The sequence below is a fragment of the Budorcas taxicolor genome, chromosome 17 (assembly GCF_023091745.1).
Source record: "Budorcas taxicolor isolate Tak-1 chromosome 17, Takin1.1, whole genome shotgun sequence".
Taxonomy (NCBI): domain Eukaryota; kingdom Metazoa; phylum Chordata; class Mammalia; order Artiodactyla; family Bovidae; genus Budorcas; species Budorcas taxicolor.
The window spans coordinates 51,401,513-51,414,357 of record NC_068926.1 but is presented as its reverse complement, the minus strand read 5'-3'; the positions used below and the strand labels follow the sequence as shown (position 1 = coordinate 51,414,357).

Genomic DNA, 12,845 nt, shown 5'->3' with positions numbered 1-12,845 from the left:
AATTACCCAGAGTTTCTCTTTCTTCATCTGAAAACATGGAGTAGGGGGCTGGGGGAAGGCCAGTGTCTTTCACCTACTGTCAGGACCCCATCAGGATGAAATCAGCACAAATGGGCATAAACTCCCCAGCCTGAGGTGCTGTTGGGGTGAAGAGAGGACAATACCACCTGAGGATCAGGGAGGCCTGGGGTGACAGCTCCAGGGGCTCTGCCTTTGCCCCCTCTGCCACAGGGTCCTGGAGCCAATTCATCCTTGGTTCTGATCCCCAGCCTCAAAACTCACTTGCTGTGCAACCCCAGGTAGGTCACTTTCCCTCTCTGAGCTGTGGTTTTATGAGTAAAACAGAGAGAATAATAGTACCTATCTTATACAGGTCTGGAAAGAATATAGTGAAATCATATAAAACGTAAACAATGGCAAGAATAAAAGAACAATGACAATAACAATTAATAGCCCAAGCTTAGCACCTACATGGAGAAGGCAATGGCACCCCACTCCAATACTCTTGCCTGGAAAATCCCATGGACGGAGAAGCCTGGTAGGCTGCAGTCCATGGGGTCACTAAGAGTCGGGCACGACTGAGCGACTTCACTTTCACTTTTCACTTTCATGCACTGGAGAAGGAAATGGCAACCCACTCCAGTGTTCTTGCCTGGAGAATCCCAGGGACGGGGGAGCCTGGTGGGCTGCTGTCTATGGGGTCCCACAGAGTCGGACACGACTGAAGCGACTTAGCAGCAGCAGCACCTACATGGTGGCAGGCACTGTTCCAAGGATGCTACGTAATGAACTTATTTAATCCCCACACCCTGGTACAACGTAGGTGCTATAATTATCATTATTTCACTGGTGAGGAAGATGGGTTACAGGGAGGCTTAAGAAATATGCCCAAGGTCACAGAGCCAGAAAATGGTAGAGACGGGATCTGAACCTAGGACATCTGGCTAAAGTACACACGGCCCCTTCAGTTCTCCTATCATTGTGATCGTTACCGGTGTTGACTGGGTAGGAAGCCACGGTGTGAGAGGTGACCAGCCCTGACAGGCCCGGCACACAGTTCCCAGGCTCCCAGCAAGTTCAGTCTCATCCTGCATCTATTGCAGTTTCAAGAGGTGATGGCAGAGCTAAACCAATTGATCCAATAGTTTCCTGCCTGGAGCTACAGCCACAGGTACCAACCACATGTTCCCCAGCTCTAGAGTCAGCCATCCAAGCCATGGGACACCATGGACTCTCCAGCGCCTGCCTGAACTCTAAGCACTGATCCAGCAGCCGGGGCAAATCTCACAGCAGAGACAGCTGGGAAGCATGGCCAGGGGCCAAGGACAGGAGCTGGGGGGAATCATAGGAGTCCATCTGTCACACTTCACTGTGTGACCGCAGACAAGGAACAATCCCTCTCTGGGCCTCAGTTTCCTCTCCTGTAAAATCAAGGAGGGGACTCGATATCCACAGGCCCTGAGCACATTTGGAAAGAGTCAACTGCAAATCACTGAAGCTGAGCTCTTAGTGGTTTGACTGAGAAAAATGGGGAGCTCACCACCTCACCAGATAACAGATTCCACTTCAGTGCAGCTCCAGCCTGGGGGTTCAGCCCCCTGGGAGACACTCTACTTTGGGTACCCTGAGCCCCTTCCCCTTCAGACACCCAACAGCTGCCCTCCAAAGATCCCTACGAGACTCCACAGTCTGCTACAGACTCTATGTTCAACCATCCCAACAGCCCTTTCTTTCCAGGGCTCAGTGTAAACAGAGGCCAGTGTCGACAAATAAGGCTCTGGGATCTGACAACTCACCGGTTCAAATCTCAGGCCCACCACTTCCAAGCTGTGTGACTTTAGACAAGTCACTTAATGTCTCTGGGCCTCAGTTTCTCCCTGTGTTAATTGGAAACAATCACCATACCTACTCTCTGACAACTGCTATGTAAAAAAACTTTGCCCATCACCTGAAAAGAAGGAGCTATTCAACTAATGTTGCTGTTATGACAAATAATGTTACTACTGTCTTTGCATTACAGGAATTTCTTCTGAGTACCTAAGTGATTACCCATCTCCCCCACTGATCAATTGGCCCCTGAAGCTCTCCTATGACCTAATGCCTGCATTTTCATTGCATCCCACAGGCCAGCCACGGTCCAAACCACAGCCACACCAAGATGGGTCTCCAGTGGCCACCCCTTCCCCTCCTACTCACAAACCCAGATCTGTGGGAGGGGGGGTCACAGGGATGCCCATTTCACAGATGGGAATACTGAGGCCCCGGGAGAGAGTCAGATCCTTTACAGTGACACCTGCCTCCCACCTGGTGGCCAGCACACGGCAAGCAGGAGAAGGTGGGGCCGGGGCTATGAAGGACAGGATGGGGCATACCCGGTTCTCGTCGTAGATGATCTGTACCAGGCTGCGATGCTTAGACTCGATGGGCGGTGGTGACACAGGCTTCTCGGGCTCTGGCGGCTTGGCGGCCTCCTCTTCCAGCTGTTGCTGTGGGGAGCGGGGAGAGTGTAGTGGTGAGCACGCCAGCAGGCGGAAGGAGAGGCGGCCCCCCCAACAGCGGGGGTGGCTCCCCGTTCTGCCAGGCTGGTGGCCCCACACAGGAAGTCAGGCTGCTAACCATTTCCTCTGAGTCACCCGCAGGAACTCCAAGCCCTGGAGAGGCCCCAGCTCCCACAGGGAAGGGCCCGACCTGGGCTGGCTCCAGATTCTACTGCCAGCCTACCTGGGTGTAAGTTCCGCCTTGGTGATTTACCCGCTAGGTGAGTACTGGCAAGCAGTTTAACCCCGCTGTGCCTCAGTTTTCTCATCTGTAAAGTGGGACTCATGGCCGTGCCTCCTGGATGGGTTAATTTACGTACAGTCAGACTGGGGGCTCACTGAAGGTGACCCATTATCCATCATTAAACACATGCCCTGTCATCCTCAGGAGAGGCTACGGAGACTCTGGAGCCAAACTGTCCATACTGGAACCCTATTTCTACAACAGTAAGTCTCCTACATATGAACCTTTGAGCTGCAAACTTTCAAAGACGCAAGCATGCCCGTGTATGCCAGCTGTTGTAATGTAATTACTATAATTTTCAAGGTCCTGTAAGATTACAAATGGTTATTTTTTTGTGTTTGTTTTTCATGTATTATTGTGTGAAAAGTATTATAAAGCTACTACAGTACAGTACTATATACCCGATTGTGTTAGTTAGGTACCTAGGCTAACTGTTGGTTGAGAGTTAGTTGCTCATAGGGAAAGTCACTCAGTCATGTCCAACTCTCTGTGACCCCATGGACTGTAGCCTGCCAGGCTCCTCTGTCCATGAAATTCTCCAGGCAAGAATATTGGAGTGGGTAGCCATGCCCTTCTCCAGGGGACCAAACCCAGGTCTCCGACACTGCAGGCAGATTCTTTACTATCTGAGCCACCAGGGAGGCACGAGAAAACTGGAGTGGGTAGCCTATCCCTACTCCAGAGGATCTTCCCAACCCAGGGATTGAACCAGGGTCTCCTGCACTGCAGGCGGATTCTTTACCAGTGGAGCTACCAGGGAAGCCTGTGTAACTTCGTTGGACTAAGGTATAAACTGGACTTAGGAATGTGCTTTCGAAATGGAACTTGTTCATATGCAGCGGACTTAACTATATTTACTTGCTGTGTAACCTTGAGAAGTTGCTGAACTCCCCCAAGCCTCACTTTTCTCATCTGGAAAATGGGGATAATAAAAAGTTCTATCCTAGAGAGTTGATATGAGGAGTAAATGAGCGATGCACACAAAGCACTCAGCACCTAATGAGCAGCTTCTCATCATCATTATTATCATTATCATAAGCCCTGTGTTCTTCATACTGGACCCTCCTCCTCCAAACACCATAAAAGACCTCCCTGCATGCTGTTATCTGCTTTATATCAAAAGGGCAAAGCAAAAACCAGAGAGTTTAAGACACTGGCCCAAGGTCACACAGGGGGCCAATGCCCGGGGAATACAATCTGACAGGGCATCTTGAGGGAGGTGAGAACACTGTTCTTTGCTCATAAGGCTCACACACGCTGCCCATGACCATGAAGCAAACCATTATGAACTCGAAAATACAGCCAAGAGAGGGGCCACGCAGAAAGAAGCCAGGCTGCTTGAGCCAAGCTGCCTCAGTCCCACAGTGACCCCTAGTGGTGGCTTTCAGAAGGACAACCAGCCCTCAGGAAAACATTGAAATCCCTCCAAAAAGTGTGAAAGAAACTAAGCCAAGAAATGGAAGGCATGCTTAGCCGGGAAGAAGATTCTCACCAATCAGTGAAGGGGACCCTCCCTGAGACACTAAAAATTAAACACAGAGTTACTGTAGGATCTCGAAATTTCATCCCTAGATACAGACCCAAAGAACTGAAAACAGGTGCTCAAACAGAAACAGGAACACAAAAGCTCACAGCAGCACTATTCATGAGAGTCAAAAGGTGGAGACAACCTAAATGTCCACCAACTGATGAATGGATAAACAACTGTGGACCATCTATCCATACAGTGGCATACTGGCCACAAAGGGAATGAAGTGCTGGCAGAGGCTACAATGTGGATGAACCTTGAAGACATGATACCGAGTAAAAGATCCCAGACAAAAGAGGCCACGTGGTGTTTGGTTCATTTACAGGAAATGTCCAGACAAATCCGCAGAGACAGAAAGCAGGTTAATGGCTGGTGGAGCAGGGAGAAAGGGAGTGGCCGCTAGTGTGCACAGGGGTCTTCTTTGGGGGTCATGAAAATGTCCTGGAACTAGATAGAATGGGTGCTCATACAACGCTGTGAACAGACTAAATGCCGCTGAACTGTTCACCTTACAAAGAGTTATTTTATGTTTTGTGAATTTGAAAAAGAAAAATGCCAAAGTGGAATTTCTTTTTTTTTTTAATCTGGCTATCGAGGGCTGCCCTGGGCCACCTGGCTTCCAGCCTTAGTCACAAAGGTGTGCACATGGCCTGTAGCTTCAGCCTCACCCCAAAGCCAGGCCTGGGGGACCTAAAGGCCCAGCACTCCACTGGCCTTGGCAATAACTGCTGACTCCAATCAGGGCCCAGCCTCCCCACATGATGCACTGCCATCCTGGAAACCCACCCACTTCCTGCAGTAGGCCAAGCCTCACTGACTGGTCAGGCTGCTGGACCATTCTCAGGCGCCCCCAGGCGAGTGACAGTCCCGAGGTCTCTTGGAATCAATGCTCCCCTCCCCCTGTATAACTTTCAAAGCCTGTCACACTGCCCTAAACTGGCCTCCAGGAAGTGTCTCTCACTGGCCTTCCTTCCACTGCCTATGGTGGCCAGAATGAGTCCTTAGATCCGTCATGGAGCCCATGCATCCTTACCTGGAGGGAATCAGGTGTGACCCTGCTTCCCCCAGGGTCAAGACAGGTGTTACACTGACTCAATCCACAGTTTTTAAGGAGCACCTACTTTGTCCCAGTGTTGCTAGGAGCCCAGCAGGGAACAGGAGACAAGAACCCTGCTTTTGGACTTCCCTGGTGGTCCAGTGGTTGGGAATCTGCCCGCTAACGCCGGAGACATGGGTTCAGTCCCTGCTCCAGGAAGATTTCCCATGCCGTGGAGCAACTAAGCATCACGCACCACAGCTGCTGAAGCCCACGCGCCCTAGAGCCTGAGCTCTGCAACGAGAGAAGCCGCTGCAATGAGAAACCTGCACACAACCAGAGGGCAGCCTCCCGTCACCGCAACGAGACAAAGCCTGAACGCAGCAACAGAGGCCCAGCACAATCGAAAACTAAATTAAATAAATACAAGTTAAAAAAAAAAAGAACCCTGCTTTTACACTGTAGTCATGAAAAGACCACAATGTCACAAAACAAACTATACATTCGTTCAAACGGTGACACCATTCAGCAGGGTGACGACATTGGCCAATTCCCTATAAAGGCCCAGAAAGTAAATATCTTAGGCTTTGCTGGCCACACAGTCTCTTTTGTGACCACCCAGCTCTGCGGTTGAATCATAAAAGCAGCCACAGACGATGTGTAAACAACTGGATGTGGCTATGTGCCAATAAGGCTTTATTTACAAAAATAAGCATTGAGCCACATCTGGCTGGATTTGCTGACCTCCAGGATAAAGAATGGGTGAGGATGAGGACTCCTATAAAGGTCAGGGGGGTCTCCTCTGTGGAGGGAACATCTGAGCAGACACCTGAAGATGCCAGAGAGAGAAGCAGAAGAGCCAAGAAAAGGTAAAAATAAAATTATAAAATTAATCTTATTATTCTTTATGTTAACTTTTCCTTGATTTCAATGACAATGCTGATTTCTTTTCATCACGTGACTCTGTCCCTTCCTCACAACCCTATGAGGTAGTGTCATGTCTGTGCCCATTTGACAGATGAGCAAACTGAGGCTCAGAGAGGTGAATGCTCTGAGGCAGAGGTAGGAGGTCCAGCTCATCCAGATTCCAGAGCCAGGGCCAGAATCATGTGAAATTTTCCTTTACATTACAGATGAGAAAAGGGAGGCACAGAGAATCAACTGTCCACCGCACAGCTGTTCATTCCTGTGCCATCCAGGACAGTAGCCACATTTGGTTATCCAAGTGTACAGCTCATTTAATTCAAATTAAACTAAATTAAATATTCAATTCCTCAGCTGCACTGAGGCACATTTCGAAGGCTCAACAGTCACATATGGGTAGTGGCTACCATTTTGGACAAGGCAGATCCAGAGCATTTCCATTAGGAAGTTCCAAAAGGCAGAACCACACAAAACAGCTCTCCTGTCCACTAAACATAAAGGGCATAAAAATGAGTCGGCACACAGGCAGTGCTCATCACATGCGAACTGCAACGCCTCCTATGTTATCTTCTCGGCTGCAGCTGCTGCTGGATCGGAAACTGAGGTCCACCATTCCCCCACCCACCCACACCTGCTTCTTCTTCAGTTTGGAGATCTGCTGCTCCACCATGGTGATCTCCCGGTCCACCCGGTCCATGTTCTGGATCAGCTCCTCCTTGGAGAGCCGTGGAGGTACCAGCTCCAGCTCAGGGTCAGCATGCGGGGGGCTGGGAGGAGACACCGGCTCCAGCTTGCCTGTCAGGCTGCGGTCCTGCAGGGGAGAAAGGAATAGGCATGGGATCAGGACAGGAGGCACCCACACCCCCAATACACTGAACGTTTCCAGCCATGACTTCAGGTACCAACACACCCGGCATCTGTTGTGCCGGCCCCCACGTCCCAGACACAAGGTTGCTCACTGATCCCACCTCCCTGCCTTTGCCCTCACTGGTCCCCTGCCAGATGCCCCCTCCCTGGCCCTCTCCAAAGTTCAGATCCTTTCTTCTATCTTCCTACATGCAAGTTTTCCAAACCTCCCTGCAAGGCCTCCCTCTTCCCTTTTCCCATTACACACCTCTCTCCTACCCTGTTACCCTATCTGTGTTCTCCCTCCAGATCAAGCTTCTCGAGAACTGGCATCAAAACCCACAACCTCCAAATACCCAAGGCCTGGCCTCAGTTGACCCTCCATGAACACTTATTCACGATTCTCAGTCCAAATGAGCAAGTTACAGAATATCATACACAGTACAAATCTGGTTTTGTAGAAGATATACACAAACGCACAAGAAAACTATAAGAATGGGCAACAGAGATGTCAGAAGTATTTCCTGGGGAAGTGGGAGAAAAGGGGGATATTTTCACTTTCCTTTTTGTAAACTGAGGTATTACTTGCCTTTACAGTTAGTTTCTGCAGTACAATGAAGTGAATCAGCTATACATATATATCCCCTCCTTCTTGGACCTCCCTCTCACCTTCACCCCACATCCCATCCCTCTAGGTCATGAAAAAGCACTGAGTTGAGCTCCCTGTACTACACATTAGGTTTCCACTGGTTATCTCTTTTACACATGGTAGTATACCTATGTCAGTCCTAATCTCCCAATTCATCCCACCCTTCTTCCTACCTCTTCTTTTTATTTACCAGTGTTTTTCTGCTTTTTCTTCACTGAGTGTTACTCTCTGTGTAATGAATTCATTTTCCAAAATGTGCTAAAAAAAAACCAACTTGGGAATTCCCTGGTGGCCCAGTGGTTAGGACTTCACTTTCACTGCTGAGGGCCTGGGTTCAATCCCTGGTCAGGGAAATAAAATCCCACAAGCCACACGATGTGGCCAAAAATAAAAACAAAACAAAAATGTGTTAAGCAAACAAGGGAGTCAGTGGCTCCATTCCACCAGTAAAAGTTTGTTGAACATCCAAGGCTGCTGGGAGCACCATGAGGAGGAAGTAAAATAAAACCCAGTCCTTGCCCCCAGAGCACTCACCTATGTGGCGCTGGGTTCAAATCCCCACCCAGGATCACTGTGACCACAAGCATATCACCTGCCTCCGTTTCCCCATCTGTACAATGGGACCATTCGCACTTCCCAGCTGCTGTGAGGCTTGAATGAGTACCTATGTGCAGAGCACTCAGCTCAGAGGCTGGCGCACTCTGAGGGCTCCACAGGCACTGGCTGGAGCCGTCCTCCCCAAAACCTGGCCCCTGCCCTGAACCATCCTCAAGGCCAAGCCGGCAGCTGTGGCAGAGGAGGCCCCAGGAGTAGCTCCGGGTGGCTGCTTCCCCACCCCCACAGCAGCTGCAGCCGGAGGACAGAGGACACATTATTCGCAGGGACAACTGCAGCCCCAGGGCTGCCAAGCGCCACCCTCCCCCGACCCCCCCAGCTCGAGTTGAGCAGAGGCTGTACCATCTTATGTGTATGTCAGTTGCTCACTCGTGTTTGACTCGTTGCGACCTTATGGACTGTAGCCTGCTAGGCTCCTCTGTCCATGGGATTCTCCAGGTAAGAATACTGAAGGGGTTGCCATTCTCTTCTCCAGGGGATATTCCCGACCCAGGAATTGAACCCAGGTCTCCTGCACTGCAAGCGGATTCTTCACCATCTGAGCCACCAGGGAAGCCCTCTGGTGCCATCGTAAGTCCACCCTTTCTGTCCTTGGGTCTCAGTCCTACACACACAGACCCCACTGAAGCCCACAGGGCCCAAGGGTCTGGGGATCACTCTGGCCTTATCATTTCCATCTGAGACATGGGGGAGAGCAGGTGTTGGGACTCTCGGATCCTCCACACACCCAGAACCCTTGGGGAAAAGGCAGAAGAGGCCCCAAGTCCTTCAACAGGGCCGAATGTGGCCCTGACATGGCCCTCCATGCTCCTCAGGGACACCTAGGAAACTGAACCAGGCATTCTACTCAGCACACCCTACCCCTCAACTCTGACTGTGGCTCTCCCAGGGGGCTGCCACTGCATTCCCACAGCACAGATGAGAGGGCAAGGAACTGGCAGGCACAGGTCGGGCATGGCTTTAACCCAGCAGTCAGCACACTTTCTGTAAACAGCCAGGTGTAAAAACACTTCAGTCTTTGCAGATCAGACAGTCTGTGCTCCAGCCACTCACTCATCATTGCAGTGGGAAAGCAGCCAAAGACAAGACACCCAGGAATGGGCATGGCTGGGTGCCAATAAAACTTTATTTACAAACCCAAGCTGAGGGCCAGGATTGGAGCTTGCTATGCTCTTAACTCACATAGTTGTCACAGCCCACATGGGAAGTGGAAGTACAGTTTTCCTCATTTTCCAGATGAAACTAAAGATCCAGTGAGGTTCAATGACATGCCTGAGGTCACCAGTCACAAAGTGATAGAGCTTTGGCTTGGAGGGCTCAGGACAGGAGAGACAAGGTCTCAATCAGAACTCTCCAGAAGCAGGCAGAGCACACAACGAGGTGGCAGGGGCTCCTACAGCAAAAACAAGGTTGCCACCACACATTTACTCATCCCTCAGAACCATGTGGCTGGGCAGGAAAGCAAGAGCGAGGTCCCTTCCAGGGTCCACGACTCCCTGATATTAGAAGCAAAACTGTGCACGGAATTAAACTGGGCTGGTCTCCCCCAATAGCCTCAATCATTTCTCAGGGTTCTTGAGATGAAAGGTTTTGGTGACGTGGTTCCCAGAGCCCGATCCTATTACCTGCTGTACGTGGTTCCCAGAGCCCGATCCTATTACCTGCTGTAGGAAACATCTCTCCTGCCTCGCTCTGATCTTCCACCAGGACCAAGAAGGGACGGAGAGGAGCAAGGTGAGAACGAGGACTGTGGACAGGAGGCTTTCAGGGCCAGGACACTCCGAAACAGCTCATCTAATTTGGGGATGATTCTCAAAATGACATGAGCAGGACTGGTGGTCCAGTGGTAAAGAATCTGCCTTCCAACACTGGGGACTTGGATTCAATCCCTGGTCGGGGAAGTAAGATCCCACATGCCTCAGGGCAACTGAGCCTGCACACCACACCTGCAGAAGCCTACACACTGCGATAAAGAGCGCATGCTGCAATGCAGAGCCCAGGCAGCCAAATAAAGAAAGAAAAAAATTTTTAATAAAATGCCATGAGGAAAAAGATTTCCGTCCCCAAAGCTGACAAGGGCAGCAGAGGGGTTGGATGAAGCAGTTGGCAATGACCAGGAACTATTGGAAAAGTTGTTGGAAACTTTTTCTTAAAGTCTTAATGGGGAAAAGCTGTCTTCTTCAATGGTTTCTTCCTCAAGGTGCAGGCTTGGCTTTTATTCTCAGCAAAACTGCAAAGACGGGCCATCAATTGACAAAGTGTGGTCTCTCCGTATAATAGAATATGATTCAGCCATAGAAACGAGTGATGTACAGACCCATGGTACAACGCAGACGAACCTTAAGAACATGATGCTGAATGAGAGAAGCCAGACGTAAAAGGCCACATATCAGATGATCCCATTGATATGAAGTGGCCAGAACTCGTAAATCCTCAGAGACAGAAAGCCGACGGGTGGTTGCCAGGGGCTGGGGAGGAGGAAGTGGGTGTTGATGGGTCACAGTTTCTTTCTGGGATGATGAAAATTCTCTTGAACTAGACAGAGATGGTGCACGACTCCGTGAATGGACTAAATGCCACTGAACTGCTCACTTCAACCTGCTTAATTTCATATTATGTGAATAGAAGATGCACACCAGAGGGCAAAGAGTGCTTTCTGCAGTGCTGAGTTTTCCAGGAATGGGACTGGGGGAGCCCGGCTACTGGGCCTCCAGATGGTTCTCCCAATGGCAGCTGGCCTTCATTTCAGTCCAAACCCACAGGAGGAAAATAACAATCCAATACCCTTACCAGTCGCTAGGTAGCAGTTGGCACCATTTTCCCCGTCAGATGCCCTTGGCGTAAAAATTCAGGCCAACGTGGAACAGAAAAGCTCATTATGTAAAATTACAGACACAGAGGTAAGCAAAAGCCTTGAGGGCTGGAGAGGACCCCCTGGGGCTCCCTCCTCCTCCGTCTCAGACCCAGGAAAGGGCAGGCCCAGGCTCAGGCACCCACAGTCCACTCTGCCAGTCACCATGATGGATTCCAGGATAGGCAGGGGCTTACTCAAAGGCAGGGAGATAAACAGTTCTTGTCTGGAAATGTGGAAACACAGGGAAAGCTCTTTTTGTTGACCTTGAATGTGGGAGGAGGAAGGCCTGGAATCTCAAATTGCCTTCTTGTTAACAAGACCACACGCAAGATAGCAGAGCCAAGAAACGGACAGAGACAGGAACCCAGGGACATGTCACCTGGATCAAGCTGTGCCTGAAGCCAACAATGCTGGTATTTCAGTTATATGAGCCAGGACCCCTGTTTAAGCCAGTTTTGCATGGGTTTTCTGTCCCTTTCAGCCAACGGGGCCCCAACAGACAAAGAGACTTTCAGAAATGGTGCTGTTTGTGATGATTCTAAAGTCCCCAGAACCAAGTCTGGTGAAGTTCAAAGGAAGCCTCTGATGCCACAGGACTCCAGAGGCTTGAGGGCAGGGAAGCATTATAAAACAGAACATTTTTATATGAAAAAGGAACACAGCCGGAGGGGAAGGGAGCAGGGCTGTTAAAAAAAAAAAAAAAAATCCCATCAAATTCCTGTCTCACGCATCCAGCTAAATTCCACACAACAGACGCAAAAAACATCTGAACTCCTTCAGAGTTGTGTTTCTCCCCTGGCTTCTTCCCTTGCCCAAAATGCGCTCATACTTTCCAAATGCTCTTAACAGCCTGGAGCAATTACAGGAGTTGGTCCAGCCAGGCCCCAACACAGGGCCCATCACTCCCCCACACCCATGGGGTCCAGGAAGGGAAGAACCAGACAGAGACAGAGAGAGAAACAGAGAGACACACAGATACACATACACATCCAGGCAGAGAGAGACAGAGACACAGAGACAGAAGCAGAGACTGAGAAAGACTCACAGAAGGAGAGGAGGCACCCCGGGGCACTCTAAGAAGGAGAGGGATAAGCAGAAGGACTCACAGAGCGCCTGTCAGGCCCAGAGATGCTCAGAAGGACCCGCAGGCCTGAGGGCTTGGAGCCCAGTTCTGCAGAGCCATCAGGCAGGCAGCAGAGGCCTGATGGGGGCTTACCAGAGACCCGCACCAGCCCATTCTCCAGGCAGAACCAGATGTGAGCACAGGGACATGGGCCACTTGGGGCTCTGGTCCCTCTGGGAGGACATCAAGCCTCCCTGGTTATGGCCCTGTGTCCCCCGCCACACGCACCCTGCTCCCCTACTACCCAGGACCCCCTTCAGGGAAGAGTTTTTCCAACAGCAACATCCCTCCCAGGAGGCTGAGGGGTCACGGAATCTAAGAGGAGGATGCCAGCAAGGGGATGGCAGGATGGCAGGCTCGAAGGGCCAGAGGGACAGCCCAAAGCGGGGCCAGCATCCTGGGCAGACCTGGGCTGCATGGGCTTCAGTGCCCACTTCCCACATTCCGGTGACTGTGGGCAAGTGGCTCTCTCAGCCTGGGGTCCCCTAT

At 50.7% G+C, this 12,845-nt stretch overlaps 1 protein-coding gene across 8 annotated transcripts in view; it reads right to left on the bottom strand.

Annotated features, from left to right (window-relative positions):
- Positions 1–12,845, bottom strand: part of NCOR2 (nuclear receptor corepressor 2) — a 236,966-nt gene that overhangs the window by 134,173 nt on the left and 89,948 nt on the right. For all 8 annotated transcript variants that reach the window (XM_052654728.1, XM_052654729.1, XM_052654735.1 and 5 more), the window contains exons 5-6: positions 6,901–7,080; positions 2,373–2,486 (exon numbers count right to left, since the gene is read on the bottom strand). In XM_052654728.1, coding sequence (XP_052510688.1) covers positions 2,373–2,486; positions 6,901–7,080 — 294 coding nt within the window. The remainder of the gene's footprint in view (positions 1–2,372; positions 2,487–6,900; positions 7,081–12,845) is intronic.